General features: G+C 42.5%; 3 protein-coding genes across 5 annotated transcripts; 1 reads left to right on the top strand and 2 right to left on the bottom strand.

The window, feature by feature from the left end:
- Nucleotides 1-1,955: 1,955 nt before the first annotated feature.
- LOC134023859 (transmembrane protease serine 9-like) lies at nucleotides 1,956-6,000 on the bottom strand. Its single transcript, XM_062466218.1, has 12 exons — nucleotides 5,840-6,000; nucleotides 5,360-5,510; nucleotides 4,964-5,214; nucleotides 4,695-4,831; nucleotides 4,473-4,574; nucleotides 4,342-4,383; nucleotides 3,594-3,732; nucleotides 3,309-3,459; nucleotides 2,913-3,163; nucleotides 2,627-2,763; nucleotides 2,372-2,473; nucleotides 1,956-2,040 (listed from the first exon to the last, which is right to left on the bottom strand). The coding sequence occupies exons 1-12, from the start codon at nucleotides 5,877-5,879 to the stop codon at nucleotides 1,993-1,995; spliced, it is 1,551 nt and encodes a 516-aa protein (XP_062322202.1). The 5' UTR covers nucleotides 5,880-6,000; the 3' UTR covers nucleotides 1,956-1,992.
- Nucleotides 6,001-7,718: 1,718 nt separating this feature from the next.
- Nucleotides 7,719-11,468, top strand: LOC134023501 (trypsin-1). 3 transcript variants are annotated; one of them, XM_062465665.1, is made up of 6 exons: nucleotides 7,719-7,879; nucleotides 8,015-8,165; nucleotides 8,311-8,561; nucleotides 8,694-8,830; nucleotides 8,951-9,052; nucleotides 11,306-11,468. In XM_062465665.1, exons 1-6 carry the CDS (start codon nucleotides 7,840-7,842, stop codon nucleotides 11,351-11,353), a joined length of 729 nt encoding a protein of 242 aa, XP_062321649.1. In that variant the 5' UTR covers nucleotides 7,719-7,839; the 3' UTR covers nucleotides 11,354-11,468. The 3 variants fall into 3 exon arrangements, with proteins under 3 accessions (XP_062321649.1, XP_062321650.1, XP_062321648.1); XM_062465666.1 differs by lacking the exon at nucleotides 8,951-9,052 and adding an exon at nucleotides 11,029-11,130; XM_062465664.1 differs by lacking the exon at nucleotides 11,306-11,468 and adding an exon at nucleotides 9,142-9,310.
- A 1,130-nt stretch (nucleotides 11,469-12,598) lies between these two features.
- LOC134023860 (meprin A subunit beta-like) lies at nucleotides 12,599-17,360 on the bottom strand. Its single transcript, XM_062466219.1, has 11 exons — nucleotides 17,276-17,360; nucleotides 17,080-17,197; nucleotides 16,551-16,729; nucleotides 16,206-16,424; nucleotides 15,914-16,072; nucleotides 15,518-15,742; nucleotides 14,937-15,392; nucleotides 14,590-14,763; nucleotides 14,083-14,191; nucleotides 12,895-13,959; nucleotides 12,599-12,677 (listed from the first exon to the last, which is right to left on the bottom strand). Exons 2-11 carry the CDS (start codon nucleotides 17,193-17,195, stop codon nucleotides 12,599-12,601), a joined length of 2,781 nt encoding a protein of 926 aa, XP_062322203.1. The 5' UTR covers nucleotides 17,196-17,197; nucleotides 17,276-17,360.
- Between the last annotated feature and the right edge of the window lie 3,520 nt (nucleotides 17,361-20,880).

Genomic DNA, 20,880 nt, shown 5'->3' on the forward strand with positions numbered 1-20,880 from the left:
AGTGCAAGTTGCTAGTGCAATTTACACTGCCACCTCGCAGCAAGAAGGTTCTGGGTTCGATTCCGCTTGGGGTCTGTTGGTGCTAAGGTGGGCTTTTCTCCCGGGTACTTCTGTGTGAAGTTTCCATGTTCTCCTTGGGGGAACCCATGTGCTCACATGGGTTCTATAAAAGAAGCCCAAAATAAAAACATTCTGCTGTATTATTGAGCATTACAGCAGCTATACATAATCATTGTGAATGGTCAATGCTATTGAATTGAGTTGATTACTGCGATAAATAACCCAATACTTATTGTGCAAAAGCATAATAATAGTAATACATTTTATTTGTATTGCACTTTATATTACAGCAATCACAAAGTGCTACAGAGCATATAATAATGCAAATAAAAAATAATCAAAGTTAATAATTACAATTTAAAAAAAGATCAAGGTCAATAAATAGTTAAAAGGAAAACCTATAAAATACATTTAGTAAAAAGCTTTTTTTTAAAGATGTTTTTAGGTTTCGTTTAAAAACATCTGTAGTCATATTATACAGTATTGGAGAAGTGAACTTTCATTGTGTAAGTCTTATGAGCTGGAACTTGACAAAAACAAGACATGCAGGTTGAAGGGAAGGCTTTCGGTAAAGTTCTCATCTAGGGCATCAAAAGTACCACAACTGGGTGTGCAACATTCTCGACATTAGACCAAAAATTCTCCTGGTACAGTATTTTGGCATGACATCCCATAACTTACAGTTATTGCTCTTCCTTGTTTAGTCTGGAGAGACTTTTCTAAAGTGGAATTTCGAAAACGTATTAAACTTGAGGGGTTATTTTGGGAATAACTACACGTTTTCAAATAATTAGTATGCAGGCCGACAGGGCTACAAATGGATTGTTTAAAGAATGTGCTCCATCACAATGTTTTGTCGATGAATGCAGAGGTACAAAAAGAAGAAGTGGCTTCACAAGGGCTGTTGCTCAAACTTGCTGAGAAGAGTTGCTAAATTCCGTGATTTTTCAAAGTTGGAAACTTCCCATGGGAATTTATGGGAAATAACAGAAATATTTGGGAGTTAACGGGAATTTTTGGGAATAAACTGAAAAAACGTGTTGCAGCATAATCTTGATTAAAACAACCAGATTTAATACAAATTAAGTTGAATTTCTATGCTGCACATTCCTCAATGTCACGTGCACACGTGTTCACGTGCACACAGCACACTACATACTGAAGGGCTATTGGGACACACCCCTTGCATGCCCTGTGCATTCCTCCATCACATGCAGAGATAATTTCTAGAATGCTGCACAATACAGCAAGACTATTGAAGCCACACTACTACATTTAAACCCAAAGATTACATTCAGTCAAACCATTTTCTTTTCAAAGAAATAATGAATTTAAGTTCTGCTAAAAAATAAATCAAAATAAAAAAGCACTGGTCAAGCACTAGAATAATTCCTACCTATGTCCAAGATAGGTCTTTGTCTGTGTATGGTCTGAGGACACAGATACAGACATATGCTTACATTTATTTGCACAAAGGTTGCGTCAACTCAGTTTCACAAGTGAATCATTTCATATCATACAACTCTGTTAAGCGCGCAGACAAACACCCGAAAGAGCAGGGGCACAGACTTGCCAATGGCATAAAGCAAACTCACATTCATGAGAGCTCAGGAAAGAAAGCTCGCAAGCAGAGACCGTAGAGAAAGTGCATTAAGGACACCTAGCGTGCTCTCCTAGATTCCCCTGCTCTTAAATTACACCTGCAGTTTTCATAACATACTTCTGATTGGTCTACAAATAAGAACTTCTTGAAGGACTAATTTCAGCGAAGACACTTTTCATCTGTTATAATAATTAAGCCAAACACCCTTTGGCAATGGAGATACTTATAAATATTGGTCATGAGAAAATACATGAGACAAGTCATTGTTTTTTTTTTACACTTTATTTGTAAAGTGTAACTGTGCTGGAGGTCTGTTGCTGGGATCAGACTTAGTTGCTGGCCATTGTGCTGGTGAGCCAGTCGTTGAAGATGCACACCTGAAAGTGGAGAGAGACACGTTAGTGGGTGTTATGTGAAAACAATCATTCACAATTCTGACTCATCTCCGATGAGCTTTACTGGCCTCTGCAACATTTTTATTATTCTAACCTCAGGTCTAACCATGTACAATTAGCATACATAACTAATACGTATTTTTGATTAATTGTTTTTATCTATCAAAGGCCGACAAATAGAGATTCATGAGATTGCCTCCAGCAATAAATACATTTATAAATATCCACCACTGAATAAAAGCCATCACATCCAGTTACGTGAATTATTACTCAAACTAACAAACAGCATGAAGAACGTTTTGTCCAGTCTCACCTTGGCGTAAACACCGGGGTTATCCCTCACGGCACAGCCGTAGCCCCAGGACACGACACCCTGGAGCTCACCGTTGCAGACCACGGGGCCACCGGAGTCACCCTGAGAGAGAGGGAGAGGGAAAGGAAGAGGAAAAGGCAACATGAGAAGGAATCTGAATTCAAAAGTTTTAGGCCTTCATGACACTTGTGATTTTGTGAGACCATTAGTTGAGCAACAGCAGCCTCTACAGATTCATGTTGCTCATCACAGTACCTGGCAAGAGTCCTTGCCTCCCTCCAGGTATCCAGCACAGAACATGGCGTTGGTGATCTGGCCAGGGTAGGAATTGTCACAATCCTCAAAGGAAAGGATGGGGATGTCCAGACACTGCAGCTTGTCGCCATTAGCAGCTGTTAGATGTTACCGTGACAGTAAGAAACACAAGGAGAAAGAGGTAGATATTGTTAAGTCAGTTACACACAATATTAAGTTATCTGTTAATACCGGACATAAACAGCCTGTAACCCAAAATCACAATACCATGGTGGTCCATACTCACAGGAGCTCATGGTGTTGCCCCAGCCAGAGACTTTGCACATGGTGCCAGCGGGGGCACAGCTGGAGGGCAGAGCCACGGGCTGCACAAAGGCGTTGAGGGTGGCGGGCTTGCTCAGCTTGATCAGCATGATGTCGTTGTTGATGTTGTAGGAGCTGTAGTTGGGGTGACGGATGACTTGGGCAGAGCTGATGAACTGCTCGTTACCCTCGTTCACTCTGATGTGGTGCTCCCCAAGACGAACCTCCACACGACTGAAAGAGAGAGAGAGATGCATAAGAAACAGTCAATGTTTTTCCCCCCAAAATTATAGGATTGCATTTACAGTAAAGTTGCAATCCATGTTAGAATGGGATGCTGGTAGAAAGCAGAGCTCATGTCAACATGGGGGATACTTACGACTTGTAACAGTGAGCAGCAGACACAACCCAGTTCTCGTTGACCAGGGAGCCACCGCAGAAGTGGTACCCAGAGTTCAGAGACACCTGATGGGGCTGGGAGTAGGGCTTGCACTCATACCCTCCGACGATCTTGTCCTCCTCCGTGGCAACTGAAACCAAAAGAAAGTATTATAATAATAGTAAACTATTCTATTTTCATCACTGACTGAGTTTACATGCAGTGTCTTGATGACATATTTAACTGTCTGTTGAGGAGGGTGCTGGGTGGGAAAGATTTACTCACAAGCAGCTCCGAAGAGCAGAACGAAGACCAGAGACCTCATGGTTGCTGTGTGATGCGGTTGATGAGAGGTCCAGACCTGCCCACCTGCTTTATATACACGGACAGACACGCTGTCACAGCTCCGGGACAACCTCATTGGTCAGCAGGGGGCCAGTCAGCGGAAAAAGGATAAGATTAGGTGATTCCTTATCAGAATGCGTCCATGTGTGTGTTCTAGCTACACAAAAACAGGTCACCATTGGAACTGTCTGATACGCTGATCTGTTTTTGAAAGTTAGAGATTCAGAGCATTTGACTTTTTAGTTAAAGCACTGTACTTTTGTTTTTTACTGTTTAAATTCTGTTATTGTTTGTGTTCATGTTCAGTTACAAATGTAATGATATGCCATTATTTGAATGTGAATGTTATACTTGCCATGTTCTGCTAATGCACTGTGATCATGTACCTTATTGACATAATGCTTGTAAGACTATAAGTTGTTTTTCGGCCATTTCTCAGTCACCTCATAATATACATGTAAGTTAATTTTACATTTCTTCATGTACACTCAAACGTTCAAAAGATTATATATAGTTGTGAAATTTAGACAAAGCTGTTCTAATACCTTGAATTTCTAAAAGAATACCCCCAAAAAAACATATATTCCAAATGCTTTATTTATCATTAGGATTCAATCTCTATGACAAAAGGTGGAATGATGTAGAGTTGGACATCTGTGATGGTTTTGGGCTGAGATCAGACTTAGTAACTGGCCATGGTGCTGGTGAGCCACTCGTTGAAGAGGCACACCTGAAAGTGGAGACAGACACACATTAGTGGATGTGGCTGACGGATATTGATGGAATGAAATAAATACAAAACTTCTTCTTCAGTCTCACCTTGGCGTAAACACCGGGGTGATCCCTCTCGGCACAGCCGTAGCCCCAGGACACGACACCCTGCAGCTCCCCGTTGCAGACCACGGGGCCACCGGAGTCACCCTGAGAGAGAGGGAGAGAGCAACATGAGATAAAGAAGGAAATGAATGGGCAGATAGATGTTAGTTTCAAACTAGATGACATCTCTATATTGCATTACTGGGAGGTCAGAGATGCACACACCTGACAAGAGTCCTTGCCTCCCTCCAGGTAGCCAGCACAGAACATGGCATCGGTGATCATGCCAGGGTAGGAGTTGTCACAATCCTCGAAGGAAAGGATGGGGATGTTCAGGCACTGCAGCTTGTCACCATCAGCAGCTGTAAGATGTGATCGTGACAGTAAGAAAGGCAAAGAGAAAGAGGTAGATATTGTTAAGTCAGTTACACACTATCTGTTGATACTGGACATAAACAACCCAAAATCACAATACCATGGTGGTCCATACTCACAGGAGCTCATGGTGTTGCCCCAGCCAGAGACTTTGCACATGGTGCCAGCGGGGGCACAGCTGGAGGGCAGAGCCACGGGCTGCACAAAGGCGTTGAGGGTGGCGGGCTTGCTCAGCTTGATCAGCATGATGTCGTTGTTGATGTTGTAGGAGCTGTAGTTGGGGTGACGGATGACTTGGGCAGAGCTGATGAACTGCTCGTTACCCTCGTTCACTCTGATGTGGTGCTCCCCAAGACGAACCTCCACACGACTGAAAGAGAGAGAGAGATGCATAAGAAACAGTCAATGTTTTTCCCCCAAAAATTATAGGATTGCATTTACAGTAAAGTTGCAATCCATGTTAGAATGGGATGCTGGTAGAAAGCAGAGCTCATGTCAACATGGGGGATACTTACGACTTGTAACAGTGAGCAGCAGACACAACCCAGTTCGCGCTGACCAGGGATCCACCGCAGAAGTGGTACCCAGAGTTCAGAGACACCGCATGGGGCTGGGAGTGGGGCGTGCACTCATACCCTCCGACTATCTTGTCCTCCTCCGTGGCAACTGAAACCAAGGGTAAGACATGGTTTGTGTCACTTTAGGATCAGATTCAAAACCATTAAACTTTGTGGCCCAGTTTCCCAGACATGGATGAACCCTAAAAACGTTTTCTATGGAGATCTTCGTTGATTTTTTCTCTTTCTTCAGGATTAATACATGTCTTAAAAACAGGTTCCTTATTTCCATCACTTAGATTAGATACAATCTGTTGAAGATCCAGGGTCTGATTAAAAAACAATACAAGTTAGCATCACTAAACAGCATGCCAAATGTGTCTTGAAAAGACAGGTTATTAGACTGTGGAGAACATCACCAGATGTGCCTCTACTCACAAGCAGCTCCAATGAGCAGAACGAAGACCAGAGACCTCATGGTTGCTGTGTGATGCGGTTGATGGGAAATCCGAAGCTTCTCCTGGTTTATATCTGCAAACGGGGCAGCTGCCCAGTTTCATTGAGCATTTTGATTGGTCAAGCACTGGCCAATCAACAAAATACAAATACACTGCGGTGTAACATTGCATTACTGTACGTCACTGTACTCGCCATCAGGCTCCTGTATCGCCATCAGGCTCCTGTATGGTCATTGACATAGTCATTGATTGACCTCTTAATAGTTACTTACACACTGTCACTTTCAGCTGCTGGTTGCACTATCTGTAATTTTGCACTATTGCACTCACTGTACTCCACCTAGGTTAGAATAGGTTATAGGGTTGCAATAGGTTTTATGTGTAGTTAGGGTTAGTATAGTGTATTATTTATTGAGATTAATAACAACAAAAATATGAACTGTCCATAATCTAACTCTAAAATAAATAAATACAACTACAACAAAAAATTATCAATGGATTTAATGTGAAAAATTCTTAAGATAATTTTATACTTAAATTCAGTATATCCTTTGTATGCACAATGCTTTGTCAATGACCGATGTAAAAAGTCAAAGGTCAGATCAAAAACCTTAAAAAGATGTGGGGTACATGTATTACTCGTTATTGCTCTGTTCCTAATTAATAGGTCCACAGCTGGCAAAGTAAGTACCTATAGCAGGCTCATGAGACCAACACGTTTGGCTATTTGGTCTTTATTTTGAACTGACCTAGACACAGCTGTAAGATTCACAACCTTGAATGATGTTTGTCTGGAAAGTTTCTCAGAATAGCCTCTCCTCAAGGCCGACCCTAGTTTTTTGTCACAAACAACTGAGATTATCCTCTTTAAGAGGTAACTTTAACATTGTAAAGATTTATATTAAAATTGAAAAGAACGGTGAAAAGTAAGATTGTCCTTACTTGAGAGATTTAACTTTGAGTTTTTCTTAGCATTTTAATCATCTATTTCTTTTTGACTTGGGCATTTTTTATGCTGTGTGCCCAGGTACATTATATAATAATATATAGGAGAGATTTTCTAAAGAGGTCACACGATCATCTCCCTGTCCAATAAGAACTCCATGGACCAGAGACGACATGTGATCGGGAGGAATTTACAACTTGCACAGGCCGCTGGATTTAAGTTTATTCGGGGGGGACATTTTGCCAACTGATGTAATATGTTTTTAATGATGCTGTGGTTTCATGATTTGCAAGTTACAATATTCTCATGGCAGATGTCATCCAACATAACTACTACACTGTGCTGTATTAACCAAAGCCACTTGTTAGGTTAGGGTTGGTGAAAAGCTGAGACAGCAAAGTCCAGAGAGCCGGGATGTGAACATGACCAGCTGCAGAGACTTGAGGTTGCAACTGGGGCATGGAGTTCAACTCAAAGAGCGGCAGATTATACAGTGCAACATATATATCAACAAGAACAAACCACACATGCACGTATACATATCAAAGCACAAAGTGTGCAAGCTGATACTGGGTTGACTTTCCTGTCATCGTAGGGCCAACATGGAAGCTTAAGATATTTGGCTTCACTGTTTTAATCAGCCGTGAAATATTGTTTGAATAAACAGGCATGTGCCTGTGGGCTTCTGAGAAACATAAATGCTGCAATATTTAGTTTCTTAAAGTTTCTCTGCAGTTTCAAACAAACAGACTCTAAGGCAAAATCTATTTATGTTGTGGTGAAAGATAAGGTTTAAAATTTGATTTAAACATATTTTTATTATTTATATTTTATGAATATGATATTTTGTTACAAACTATTGTATTCCCCCCTTCCCTGCCCCCAACCAAACAGGTGCTGATAAACTCTCCAGGGAATGTGATTGGTCCTTTCAGTGTTCAAGGCGTGGTCTGTTGCAGGATCTGGACATTCACAAATTTCATAAAAGCCAGGTGTGCGGGTCTGGAAGTCATCAATACGATCACATAGCAACCATGAGGTCTCTTGTCTTCGTTCTGCTCATCGGAGCTGCTTGTAAGTAAAATCTTAATACTTGTGGTTTCCTCAACAATTTTATTATAAGTCATAATAACTTAGAAGAGTTCGATGGTTATGAATCTAACCCTGACCGTAACCTGACACAAACCTGTGTTTATCTCTTGGTTTCAGTTGCCACGGAGGAGGACAAGATCGTCGGAGGGTATGAGTGCACGCCCCACTCCCAGCCCCATGCGGTGTCTCTGAACTCTGGGTACCACTTCTGCGGTGGATCCCTGGTCAACGAGAACTGGGTTGTGTCTGCTGCTCACTGTTACAAGTCGTAAGTATCCCCCATGTTGACATGAGCTCTGCTTTCTACCAGCATCCCATTCTAACATGGATTGCAACTTTACTGTAAATGCAATCCTATAATTTTTGGGGGAAAAACATTGACTGTTTCTTATGCATCTCTCTCTCTCTTTCAGTCGTGTGGAGGTTCGTCTTGGGGAGCACCACATCAGAGTGAACGAGGGTAACGAGCAGTTCATCAGCTCTGCCCAAGTCATCCGTCACCCCAACTACAGCTCCTACAACATCAACAACGACATCATGCTGATCAAGCTGAGCAAGCCCGCCACCCTCAACGCCTTTGTGCAGCCCGTGGCTCTGCCCTCCAGCTGTGCCCCCGCTGGCACCATGTGCAAAGTCTCTGGCTGGGGCAACACCATGAGCTCCTGTGAGTATGGACCACCATGGTATTGTGATTTTGGGTTGTTTATGTCCAGTATCAACAGATAGTGTGTAACTGACTTAACAATATCTACCTCTTTCTCTTTGCCTTTCTTACTGTCACGATCACATCTTACAGCTGCTGATGGTGACAAGCTGCAGTGCCTGAACATCCCCATCCTTTCCTTCGAGGATTGTGACAACTCCTACCCTGGCATGATCACCGATGCCATGTTCTGTGCTGGCTACCTGGAGGGAGGCAAGGACTCTTGTCAGGTGTGTGCATCTCTGACCTCCCAGTAATGCAATATAGAGATGTCATCTAGTTTGAAACTAACATCTATCTGCCCATTCATTTCCTTCTTTATCTCATGTTGCTCTCTCCCTCTCTCTCAGGGTGACTCCGGTGGCCCCGTGGTCTGCAACGGGGAGCTGCAGGGTGTCGTGTCCTGGGGCTACGGCTGTGCCGAGAGGGATCACCCCGGTGTTTACGCCAAGGTGAGACTGAAGAAGAAGTTTTGTATTTATTTCATTCCATCAATATCCGTCATCCACATCCACTAATGTGTGTCTGTCTCCACTTTCAGGTGTGCCTCTTCAACGAGTGGCTCACCAGCACCATGGCCAGTTACTAAGTCTGATCCCAGGAACAGACCACCACTGTGGCCACACAGCTCAACATTCTATGCTGTCGAACCTGTCATCGTATTGCATCTATGATGAGAATCTTTTGATAAATAAAAGATTTTGAATACATTTTAGTTCCTTTCAGTATTTCTTTGCACAAAATTATTCCAACGTAATAACTTCACAAAATACTTTTAGTAATTGTCAGCAATCCATTGGGACTCAAGAAATTATTAAACTATGTCCACAGGAATACAAGACATCTCATTTATTATTGTTGATTTTTACCACATAAAAAGAATTGTGATTGGCTTGTTTTTATTCAAAATTATTCAAATATTTGTTCTCTGTGTGTAGCAGGTTAAACTCACTTCTCAAGTATGTAACAGGCCACCCGCATTTATGAATAGCTAGCTTTTCGTTGGCGTAGCTGGTAGTGGTCGCGCTTGGGATGCCAGAGGTGGCAGGTTTGATCCCGGCGAACATCGGCCAAGTGAACCTCTGGCAGAGCAAGACCACGTCTGTTACATACAAACTGGTGCCATCAATACACAACACGAGGAGTACGCTACCGCTACATACATATGTCCATACAGCAAGGTCACTTGAACACTTAGGATTGGTTGATTGACTAGACTTTGTCAGACATTTCTGCTATTTTTCTAGCATAACAGTAGTTCCATTTGAATCACAGAGAAGATGGACATTAGAACAAAGAAACACAGACACAAACATTACCACAACATAACATAACATAACATAACCATCACAGGAGACTAAACCACTCGCATGCTGTGTTACGCTAGCAAAACAATCACAAAAAATAACAATTACTGTAATATTCACGACCTTTGTACATTTTCTCTGGGATTGAGCTCTATATTTCTTTTCAGGATTGTCTGGTGCACAAAAGAGTTATTTAGTCTAACTTTAAATCATGGATCCTTGAATCTCCGGTTTCATGGTTACAAGTTGATCACTGTTTAGGACATGGTTGGGATTGGGGTTTATCACATTTGATTACATTTACTAAAGTTGCTCTACTGCAGTACATTCTTCAACATTTGTCCTTTTAAATGTATTTCAACTGCATACATCACCCTTATTTTGCTAAGAATCTAATATGTATTATGCTCAAACTACTTTATCACTATCCACCCTCAAGTATGAATCAATTCCAATGAAAGAAACTAGAACAAAAATGACTACATTTCCATGTGACACCATGAGTTACAGGTAGAGCTGGGAGTACAACAGCACTTAGGAATGTTTGGCTGGACCTGATGTTAGTTTCATCCAGGATCACAATGACTCGTATTGAGAGACTTGTTGCTCTTGTTGGTTAGTTGTATCGGTTTCAAATTCTTGTACTCGCTGGGAAATATTTTACTGTTGATTGTTTTGTTTTTTCTACAGGTAAACTCTTGCACTCTTGTGGGGAGTTTCATGTTGTTCAACTGCATGCTCTTATGGTTCTTCCCTTTGGCACTTATTTGGTTTTCCACAATGTATTGTTCATGTTTTGGCTGTTCGCAATGTTTGGGGCTATCTCGTTGTTATGATCAGTGACCTATGCTCTTTTGTAAGTCCTGAACATCCCCATCCTTTCCTTTGAGGATTGTGACAACTCCTACCCTGGCCAGATCACCAACGCCATGTTCTGCGCTGGATACCTGGAGGGAGGCAAGGACTCTTGCCAGGTACTGTGATGAGCAACATGAATCTGTAGAGGCTGCTGTTGCTCAACTAATGCCCCTCTCAAATAATCCAAGTCTCATGAAGGCCCAAAGATTTAGAATTCAGTCTCCTTCTCATGTCGCCTTTTCCTCTCTCTCCCTCTCTCTCAGGGTGACTCCGGTGGCCCCGTGGTCTGCAACGGTGAGCTCCAGGGTGTCGTGTCCTGGGGCTACGGCTGTGCCGGGAGGGATAACCCCGGTGTTTACGCAAAGGTGAGACTGAAGAAGAAGTTTCTTGTAGCGTTTTCTAAACATGTCAAAATTCTGAGACTTACTTTTTTGAAGTGAACAGACAAACCTGGGCTATTAACGTAAAATGAATTGCCAGAATAACTGCCATCCTTTTCAGAGTACTTCCACTTACATCTCTCTCTTTCTTCACCTCCAGGTGTGCCTCTTCAACAACTGGCTTACCAGCACCATGAACAGCTACTAAATCTGATCTCAGGAACAGACCTTTAGCAAGATTACATCACAGATTGCGGCTCGTTCAACATCTACCTTTTATTATGCAGTTCGAAACTAAATAAAATGTGAACATTTTAATTTGACTCTGTTGTCTTGAATTGTTGTTCATATTGGCAGGTGGTAGAGGGAGTTACCATGCATGTATGTAGGAAACTCAGTGCGCAATCAATATTTGTTAGCGGTTCTTTGAAAAGATTAAAAAGCATGTAGCCTAATATAGTTCGTTTCACAGTAGCTTAATTTCCCACTGCAATTGTACCAGATATTTCCCCAAAAATACAGTTAAAACACAGTTTTACCCCAAAACATTTTTAACTCTCGACCACCGATATTGCAGGCCACTGAGTCTCCGTCGAGAGGTGTGCTCCAGAACAGGCACGATGTGTCATATCAATTCAACCTCTCGGGGTGATACATAGAAAAGAGACAACAACTATGACAATTATTTTGTCAATGTAAGGGGACGGAAATGGTTAATACAAAACTAAGATGACCCCACCTGCACTCAGAGGCAGTTTTAAGCACAACTACATTTTTTTTAAATTTACTTTACACGAAGACACCTTAATTCTGTCATTCAATATCTCATATCTGGTACAAATACTACTTTTAACTGATAGTTCACGTTAATATATTATATAATTAATACATCAATACAATTACATGTAATGCATTGATTTATAAAGACAGGCATTAGGATCATGCAAAAAAATGGTCCCAAATGCCAACATTTAGAATAGTTAGAAAAAGAGAATAATCGGAAAAGAGTCAATCAGCCGTTTAACATGGTAATTAAAACTATTGATTAAAGTACTAGACCTTCACCACCAGGGTACAATCTTTTCAGACTTAATATTTTTAGGCCTTTTAACTACTTTTAACTACTAGTCCAATAAGGGCATTAGTCAAAGGTAACAGGTTATCCATTAGCCTAGGGCATTAGTCAAAGGTAACAGGTTATCCATTAGCCTAGGGCATTAGTCAAAGGTAACAGGTTATCCATTAGCCTAGGGCATTAGTCAAAGGTAACAGGTTATCCTAGGGCATTAGTCAAAGGTAACAGGTTATCTGTTGCAGGTCCATTAGCCTAGGGCATTAGTCAAAGGTAACAGGTTATCTGTTGCAGGTCCATTAGCCTAGGGCATTAGTCAAAGGTAACAGGTTATCTGTTGCAGGTCAGTGATCCATGCCGTGAGGTGGCGGGGCACACGCATCAGTGAGTCAGCAGAAACAGGAGAGTCAGTAGCAGCAGCACAGGGGAAGACGCCACACCAGGAGAGAAGCCAAAGATACTGTGGAGGGAAGGGACAATTATGACTTCAATAAAACGTATAAACTTTGGGTTTCTATGTATTTGGTTTTGTTTAAAAAACTTATTTTTTTACTTTGTATAAATGTACCACATTCCTTTTGTACAGTTTTATCATTTACCCCTTAATGTCATACTTTCTAATGTGTTGCTTCAATATTGTATCATTTTCACATAATACTTCAGATACAATTAACAACCAAATGGTTGTTGGGGGCAGAGTGGCCTTAATGGTTGTTGGGGGCAGAGTGGTCTTAATGGTTGTTGGGGGCAGAGTGGTCTTAATGGTTGTTGGGGGCAGAGCGGTCTTAATGGTTGTAGGGGGCAGAGCGGTCTTAATGGTTGTAGGGGGCAGAGTGGTCTTAATGGTTGTTGGGGGCAGAGTGGTCTTAATGGTTGTAGGGGGCAGAGCGGTCTTAATGGTTGTTGGGGGCAGAGCGGTCTTAATGGTTGTAGGGGGCAGAGCGGTCTTAATGGTTGTTGGGGGCAGAGTGGTCTTAATGGTTGTTGGGGGCAGAGCGGTCTTAATGGTTGTAGGGGGCAGAGCGGTCTTAATGGTTGTAGGGGGCAGAGTGGTCTTAATGGTTGTAGGGGGCAGAGCGGTCTTAATGGTTGTAGGGGGCAGAGCGGTCTTAATGGTTGTAGGGGGCAGAGTGGTCTTAATGGTTGTTGGGGGCAGAGCGGTCTTAATGGTTGTTGGGGGCAGAGTGGTCTTAATGGTTGTTGGGGGCAGAGTGGTCTTAATGGTTGTTGGGGGCAGAGTGGTCTTAATGGTTGTAGGGGGCAGAGCGGTCTTAATGGTTGTAGGGGGCAGAGTGGTCTTAAGGGGTGTTGGGGGCAGAGCGGTCTTAATGGTTGTAGGGGGCAGAGCGGTCTTAATGGTTGTAGGGGGCAGAGCGGTCTTAATGGTTGTAGGGGGCAGAGTGGTCTTAATGGTTGTTGGGGGCAGAGGGGTCTTAATGGTTGTAGGGGGCAGAGCGGTCTTAATGGTTGTAGGGGGCAGAGTGGTCTTAATGGTTGTTGGGGGCAGAGCGGTCTTAATGGTTGTAGGGGGCAGAGCGGTCTTAATGGTTGTAGGGGGCAGAGTGGTCTTAATGGTTGTTGGGGGCAGAGCGGTCTTAATGGTTGTAGGGGGCAGAGCGGTCTTAATGGTTGTAGGGGGCAGAGTGGTCTTAATGGTTGTTGGGGGCAGAGCGGTCTTAATGGTTGTAGGGGGCAGAGCGGTCTTAATGGTTGTAGGGGGCAGAGTGGTGGTGTTAATGAACCTGCAACAAAGGTTCAAATTTATATTTCAGAATTCTTATCCAAGGAAAATAAGATTTAAGTGTAGCTACACTCAAAATAAGGTATTACTTTCAAAACAGCTTTACTTCAAGTGTATTTCATACCGTGTGGCACATGTACCCTCGTCCAGGTCCTGTGGTGTCTGGCTGCTAAACGTCACAGGTGGGAGTGTAGGGCACGGAAGAGAATTGTTCTGGAGGAGAGGGGAGATGTCTGGTGGCAAAGACAATAAATAAGTCAAACAACGTTGAATGAGTAGCTACTGTATCATCAAGTCAAACCACCACAGACAATAATACAACAAAGGGCATTAAAGCAAATATCCCTCTTAAATCAGTGACATTTTGTCTGTTTGATACCTGTGTAGGATTCAGAGGTTTGGTTTAAGTATGCTAAACAACAATAATATTATTATGCATCTTTCAACAACCTCATAATATGGAAACAGGAGTGAGTAACAGTGAGTAAACAGCTTTATTTGAGTGCTAAACATCTTTTTACACACTGCAGCAAACATGATTAACATGCGTGTTGTAGCACATGTATGTACTTATGTATGCATGTAAGTATGTATGCATGGCATGTATTTCCATGTAAGTGGAATACAATACCTTGGAAGGATGCAAGGATGATGGCATCGCCGCCCTTGAGGAAGTTTTGGGTTTTCATGTCAATCAGCCTGCTGAAGAATGGTCTTCCAAACAGACTGTTTCCATAGAACTGCTCATTGTTCTCGTCAGTGTAAAGTCTTCCAACCTTACGTGGGTTGTCCCATACGAAGGTTGCTGTGAATAGTGGGGAATTGAACTTTTCTTTATTTTATTTTAACACTGTGATATATTGTACTCTACATGGCCATTTGATAAATCAGATTAGATTAGTAATTGTTGAAAAGTATTATTATTATGGTTTGTTGATGGATTATGATAGTGTTGTGACAGTAATTATCCAAGCTCACCATTAACCCCCTCAGTCTCTGTAGGGTCAGTGGTGAGGCTAAACCTTTTGGACATCTGCAGCTGGATCTGAGGGTTCTGGTCCAGAGCCTGGAAGGTCACCTGCCTCCAGGGACAAGGCCACTGGAGCTGGTCGTCATGCTGACCAGACACCAGTCGGACAGCTGTGCCAAAATAACTCCTGGATAATATAACCACTATCTGGTACGCATATCCTTCACTAGAGTACAGTCGAGGGCTGTACAGAAAAGTGCCAAGGCTGCTAGTTGTTAGACGGTTCTCAAAGTTCCTGATCTGCCAGGTCAGATGGGGACACTCGGTCTCTGACAGGTTGATGTCGTCGATGGCGAAGCCTCCGGTAGAACTTCCTGCTCCTTTACGCACCTCAAACTCCACCTGGAAGCTTTTGGTGGCGTTCAGAGGCACGTGGTGCAGCTGCCAGTGGTTAGAGGCTGGACCTGAGAGAGACAGAGAGGACAACACATGTTACGATCTGAGAGAGGTGTGTAAGATTGAACTTAGTCTTGGTGTTTATCACGTCTAACCCGCCCCACCCCCACCTCCTCTCCCCAAACACCCCCACCTGTGATCTGTCCCATGAGGCGCAGCGTTCCTCTGGAGTCACTCTCATCCTGGTATTCTCGGATCCAGATGTTGAGCTGGTCTGACTGGTTCCCACTGTGGTAGTAGTAAAACTGCAGACACTGGACATTGCACAGCCTGCTGGGAGTCATCCTCCTGCTCTCCAGCCAGGCCGAGTCCCCCTCCTGCCCTGAAGCTGTGCTGGAGTACATGAACAATCCAGTCCCTCGAGGAAAAGTTGAAAATAGATAGAAGTATATTTATTCATAGATTCAGCATGCCCGCTTTAAAGGTATGAAGACGTACAATTATATTGACTATGATAAATATTATTCATTCATTAATTGTTGCGTGCTAGAATTTTGACACACAGTCTCAAATGATTTCCATGTTTTACCATTCATGCTGGTACCCAGGTTGGTGTGGTCACTAGAAGGACCCCCAACAGCGCTCGCCACTCTATTCCAGTTGTTCTCCACAATCCTCGAACAGCGTCTCACCCCACACATACCCTCCTCCGAGAAACTGCAGTATTCCATAAACGCAACACTTTTATCTAGAAGGAGGCGATACACAAGGCAGTGACTGATTAGCCAAGTTTGGGATGATCCTAAAATCTGGAACATTTATTTCGCAAGGACATACAAAAAATGATGTTAATCAGCAGCCTCTGTTGTAGGCCTACTCACTGCAGCTGTAGAGTCTGTTTATCTTCAGGACGTCGTTGGGGCTCATTTCCAGGCGTTGGCCAATCACATCCTGGAACTCGGACTGAAGAGTGATGATGGTGGATCCGTTGCCGTTGGTAAAGAAATCTTTGCCATAGTGCATCACTGAGATGTAGTCATATAGAGTATCTAGGTTGGTGGTGTCATTGACCGTTGATTTGGCAAAATTCCTTTCGTAACCTGTCATCATCAAATCACAAAACCCACTCACAAAATATGTACCTCACACAAAATATATACCTCAAATAATGAACCGTTCAAAGACATCACTTGGAATTCAAATTGTGCACCATTACCTAATCATACCTTTTAATATGTTTTCCCAGACAATCCGCACGTAATCATCTCTCTCATATCTGGCTTGCTCATGATAGAAGCGAAGCGCGTGCATGAACTCATGCTCCACTACTGACATATCGTCACAACCATTTCCAATAGATAACACTTGTCCGTTGGCGATTACTCTACCTATATACGAGAAACATCTACAAAAGAATAGTCATAGACAAACACGTTTTTGTATGTAGTCTACAGCGTGATATCCCTAACATAATAAATTAAGCATTTTTCTCTTATGACTTACAAACACATGGAACAGCAACAATAGGCCTATTATATCTGTCTGACAATGTAAAAGCTTCTATCTTAGATAAACAAAATATCTGACAACAGCAATCCGATGGAAAACTCTTGTTAATATATCCATCTTGGATAATATTTTGTACATCTGTGGAATTATGTGCAAGAATTGTACACATATATCTATCCTACAATTGGCTTATTTTCTGATCAAATCATCAAAATGTATTATCCGCATAATTAAAGATTGACATACCCGCCTAACTTCTGAACAGTTATGTAGTACAGCTCAGAGGTCCTTGGCTTGAAGTTAATGCACGTCTTCAGTCTGAACTGGTCTAAAGCTCGTAGGATAACTCCTTTGGCATTCATGTCTTCAAGAAAAGTCAAAAGTAATAATGAGCACATTGAGTACACTGACCCAGCAATACATTATTAAGAGTGACCTTTACCTAGACTGTTGTCAAGAACGTAGGGAACTGGAGATGTCAATAGCTGATCAGTATTCAGTATGGCGTTCCTTTGGTTGGGATTCAGCTGGATCATAAGGAGAAAACAGATACTTAGACTAAGAGTGTGGTAGCATGGTGTTCAGATCCCTCTTCAAAATATTATGATTAGAATAACATTGTATACAATACAAACTCTCACTTCTAGTATGTCTCCACCCATTAGTCCCATATCTAAAAGAACAAGGGAGAAATGGTCAACAATGTTGGGACACTTGACATTCAAAACAAGTCATTTTGTAAAGTACTGTGGTAAAATGGTGATAGTAGTAAACGACACTGCACCCCAACACAACTTTACCTTTATTTATTTCAGAGATGTCCTTATTTTCCTCAATTTCTTTAAAAAAAAGGAGAGAAGTGTGATTGTGAATATTATTGATCATCCTCTACTTGGCCATTCGTGTCTTCATCCTGATTGACAGCATAACAGCATACTAATTAAAGAATAATAATTGTCTCAATGTCAACAATTAAGACCTTACCCTTGATCCTGGGTTCCGGCTTAGGAGAAAGTGTATTAAACAAAATTACGTTGAAGTAGGGAAAAAGAATGATAGATTAATTCATATTTTCAAATAACAAACAGTTGCAATAAACAACAGTAACAAGGAAGAATTCAGGTAAAACTCTTACCAGACTCAGCGTTTGTGAGACAGCTAAAATCACCACAAGAAAAGTTGCGAAATACATCATCCTGAGGTGTTCTTGAGACATTCAGTCACGCTAAATACAATAAACAGAGATTTTCTAAACCACAAGGTTGCAATTCAATCATTTAATAAAAAGCTAGACTTAAAATGTCATTGAATATATTCTTTAATCTATAGATTTAGTAAAAGAGAACGTCCTCAGAACAAGTGAACAAGAAAAAATCTCTTAATCTTACATGAAAAAACAGTTGTTGACAGGGTACGCCTTATCAACTGAGCTTAGTTTTTGAACATTCAATGTCTTATAAGCGGGTAGGTGCTTCTTGTTTTGATTCAGGGAAATGCTTAAACCGGTTTTCAAACCACTAAAATTAGATCATTTCTTGACAGTCAATTGTCAACTGTCAACTGTCTGACTTCTACAGTGTTAAACGACTATGGATTTGCACTCGGAGGCAGTTTGAAGCACAACTACTTTTTTTATTTTTGACTTTAAACAAAGACACCTTAATTCTTTCATTCAATATCTCAATCTGGTACTAATACTACTTTTAACTGATAGTTCACGTTAATATATTATATAATTAATAAAATTACATGTAATGCATTGATTTATAAAGACAGGCATTCGGATCATGCAAAAAAAAATCTTTATTTTAATCCTATGTAATAGAAATTGAAACTCTATGGCCCAGTTTCCTAGACATGGATTAAGCCTGGTCCTAAAGTAAGAGAAAAATGTAATATATATCTCTACTGAAAACCTTCTCAGGCTAAAACATCAAACCATGTCTTGGATACTGGGCCCAAATGCCAACATTTAGAATATAAGAAAAAAAATAATCGGAAAAAAGTTTAAAACAGTAATTAAAAATGTCATCCAGATCTTCACTAATTAGCTGTATCCAAATCCCCCAATAGAAATGTCAAAAGCGTGTATACAAAGATGGTCGGAGGTCAGATGGCTGCGCGGTTAGGGAGTCGGGCTATTAATCAGAAGGTTGCCGGTTCGTCAAATGACGTTGTGTCCTTGAGAAAGGCACTTCACCCTACTTGCCTCGGGGGGAAGTAGGGTGGTTGTAGTGGTTGTTGTGGGGGGCAGAGTGGTTGTTGTAGGGGGCAGAGTGGTTGTTGTGGGGGGCAGAGTGGTTGTTGTAGGGGGCAGAGTGGTTGTTGTAGGGGGCAGAGTGGTTGTTGTGGGGGACAGAGGGCTTGTCCTGGGGGGCAGAGTGGTTGTTGTGGGGGGCAGAGTGGTTGTTGTAGGGGGCAGAGTGATTGTTGTGGGGGACAGAGGGCTTGTCCTGGGGGGCAGAGTGGTTGTTGTGGGGGGCAGAGTGGTTGTTGTGGGGGGCAGAGTGGTTGTCCTGGGGGGCAGAGTGTTGTTGTTGGGGGCAGAGTGGTTGTTGTAAGGGGCAGAGTGGATGTTGTGTGGGCAGAGTGGTCTCAATGGTTGTTGGGGGCAGAGTGGTTTCAATGGTTGTAGGGGGCATAATGGTTGTAATTGACAAAGGCCACATCACCAATCTTCTTGTGACTGCTTCTGGTGACCTCTAATAGGCCTGCATTTGATGATCGTGTTCTAGCTGGTGTGTAGTTTATAAGAGAGTTAGCCATGTAGCTTGTTCCTTGTACGTGTAGAGCTTTGTATGTGAGGAAAAGGACCTTAAAGTCGGAAAAGGACCTTAAAGTCTAATTAGTGACGATCTGGATGACATGGTTGACAGTGACATGCAGAGTGGACACACCATGTGTTGTTGGAGAGGAAAACAATAGAACAGACCGGAGAAAACTTGTCTGGCAACATATCAGAGTGTATGGTACAATCTGTTTTTATAGACAAAATCTTTTGTCCATTAGTCAAAGGTAACAGGTTATCTGTTGCAGGTCAGTATCCATGCCGTGAGGTGGCGGGGCACACGCATCAGTGAGTCAGCAGAAACAGGAGAGTCAGTAGCAGCAGCACAGGGGAAGACGCCACACCAGGAGAGAAGCCAAAGATAATGTGGAGGGAAGGGACAATTATGACTTCAATAAAACGTATAGCCTTTGGGTTTCTATGTATTTGGTTTTGTTTAAAAAACTTATTTTTTTACTTTGTATAAATGTACCACATTCCTTTTGTACAGTTTTATCATTTACCCCTTAATGTCATACATTCTAATGTGTTGCTTCAATATTGTATTATTTTCACATAATGCTTCAGATACAATTAACCTGAACAAGGTGTACCTGTTATCTTCCTCAGTTGTTGTTGGGGCCAGAGTGGTGTCAATGGTTGTCGTGGGGGCAGAGAGGTCTCAATGGTTGTAGGGGGCAGAGTGGTTGTTGTGGGGGGCAGAGTGGTTGTTGTAGGGGACAGAGTGGTTGTTGTGGGGGGCAGAGTGGTTGTTGTGGGGGGCAGAGTGGTTGTTGTAGGGGGCATAGTGGTTGTTGTGGGGGACAGAGTGGTTGTTGTAGGGGGCAGAGTGGTTGTTGTAGGGGGCAGAGTGGTTGTTGTGGGGGACAGAGTGGTTGTTGTAGGGGGCAGAGTGGTTGTTGTAGGGGGCAGAGTGGTTGTTGTGGGGGACAGAGTGGTTGTTGTAGGGGGCAGAGTGGTTGTTGTGGGGGGCAGAGTGGTTGTTGTGGGGGACAGAGTGGTTGTTGTAGGGGGCAGAGTAGTTGTTGTAGGGGGCAGAGTGGTTGTTGTGGGGGGCAGAGTGGTTGTTGTAGGGGGCAGAGTGGTTGTTGTAGGGGGCAGAGTGGTTGTTGTGGGGGACAGAGTGGTTGTTGTAGGGGGCAGAGTGGTTGTTGTGGGGGGCAGAGTGGTTGTTGTAGGGGGCAGAGTGGTTGTTGTAGGGGGACAGAGTGGTTGTTGTAGGGGGGCAGAGTGGTTGTTGTAGGGGGCAGAGTGGTTGT

Source organism: Osmerus eperlanus, chromosome 7, assembly GCF_963692335.1.
Source record: "Osmerus eperlanus chromosome 7, fOsmEpe2.1, whole genome shotgun sequence".
NCBI lineage: Eukaryota > Metazoa > Chordata > Actinopteri > Osmeriformes > Osmeridae > Osmerus > Osmerus eperlanus.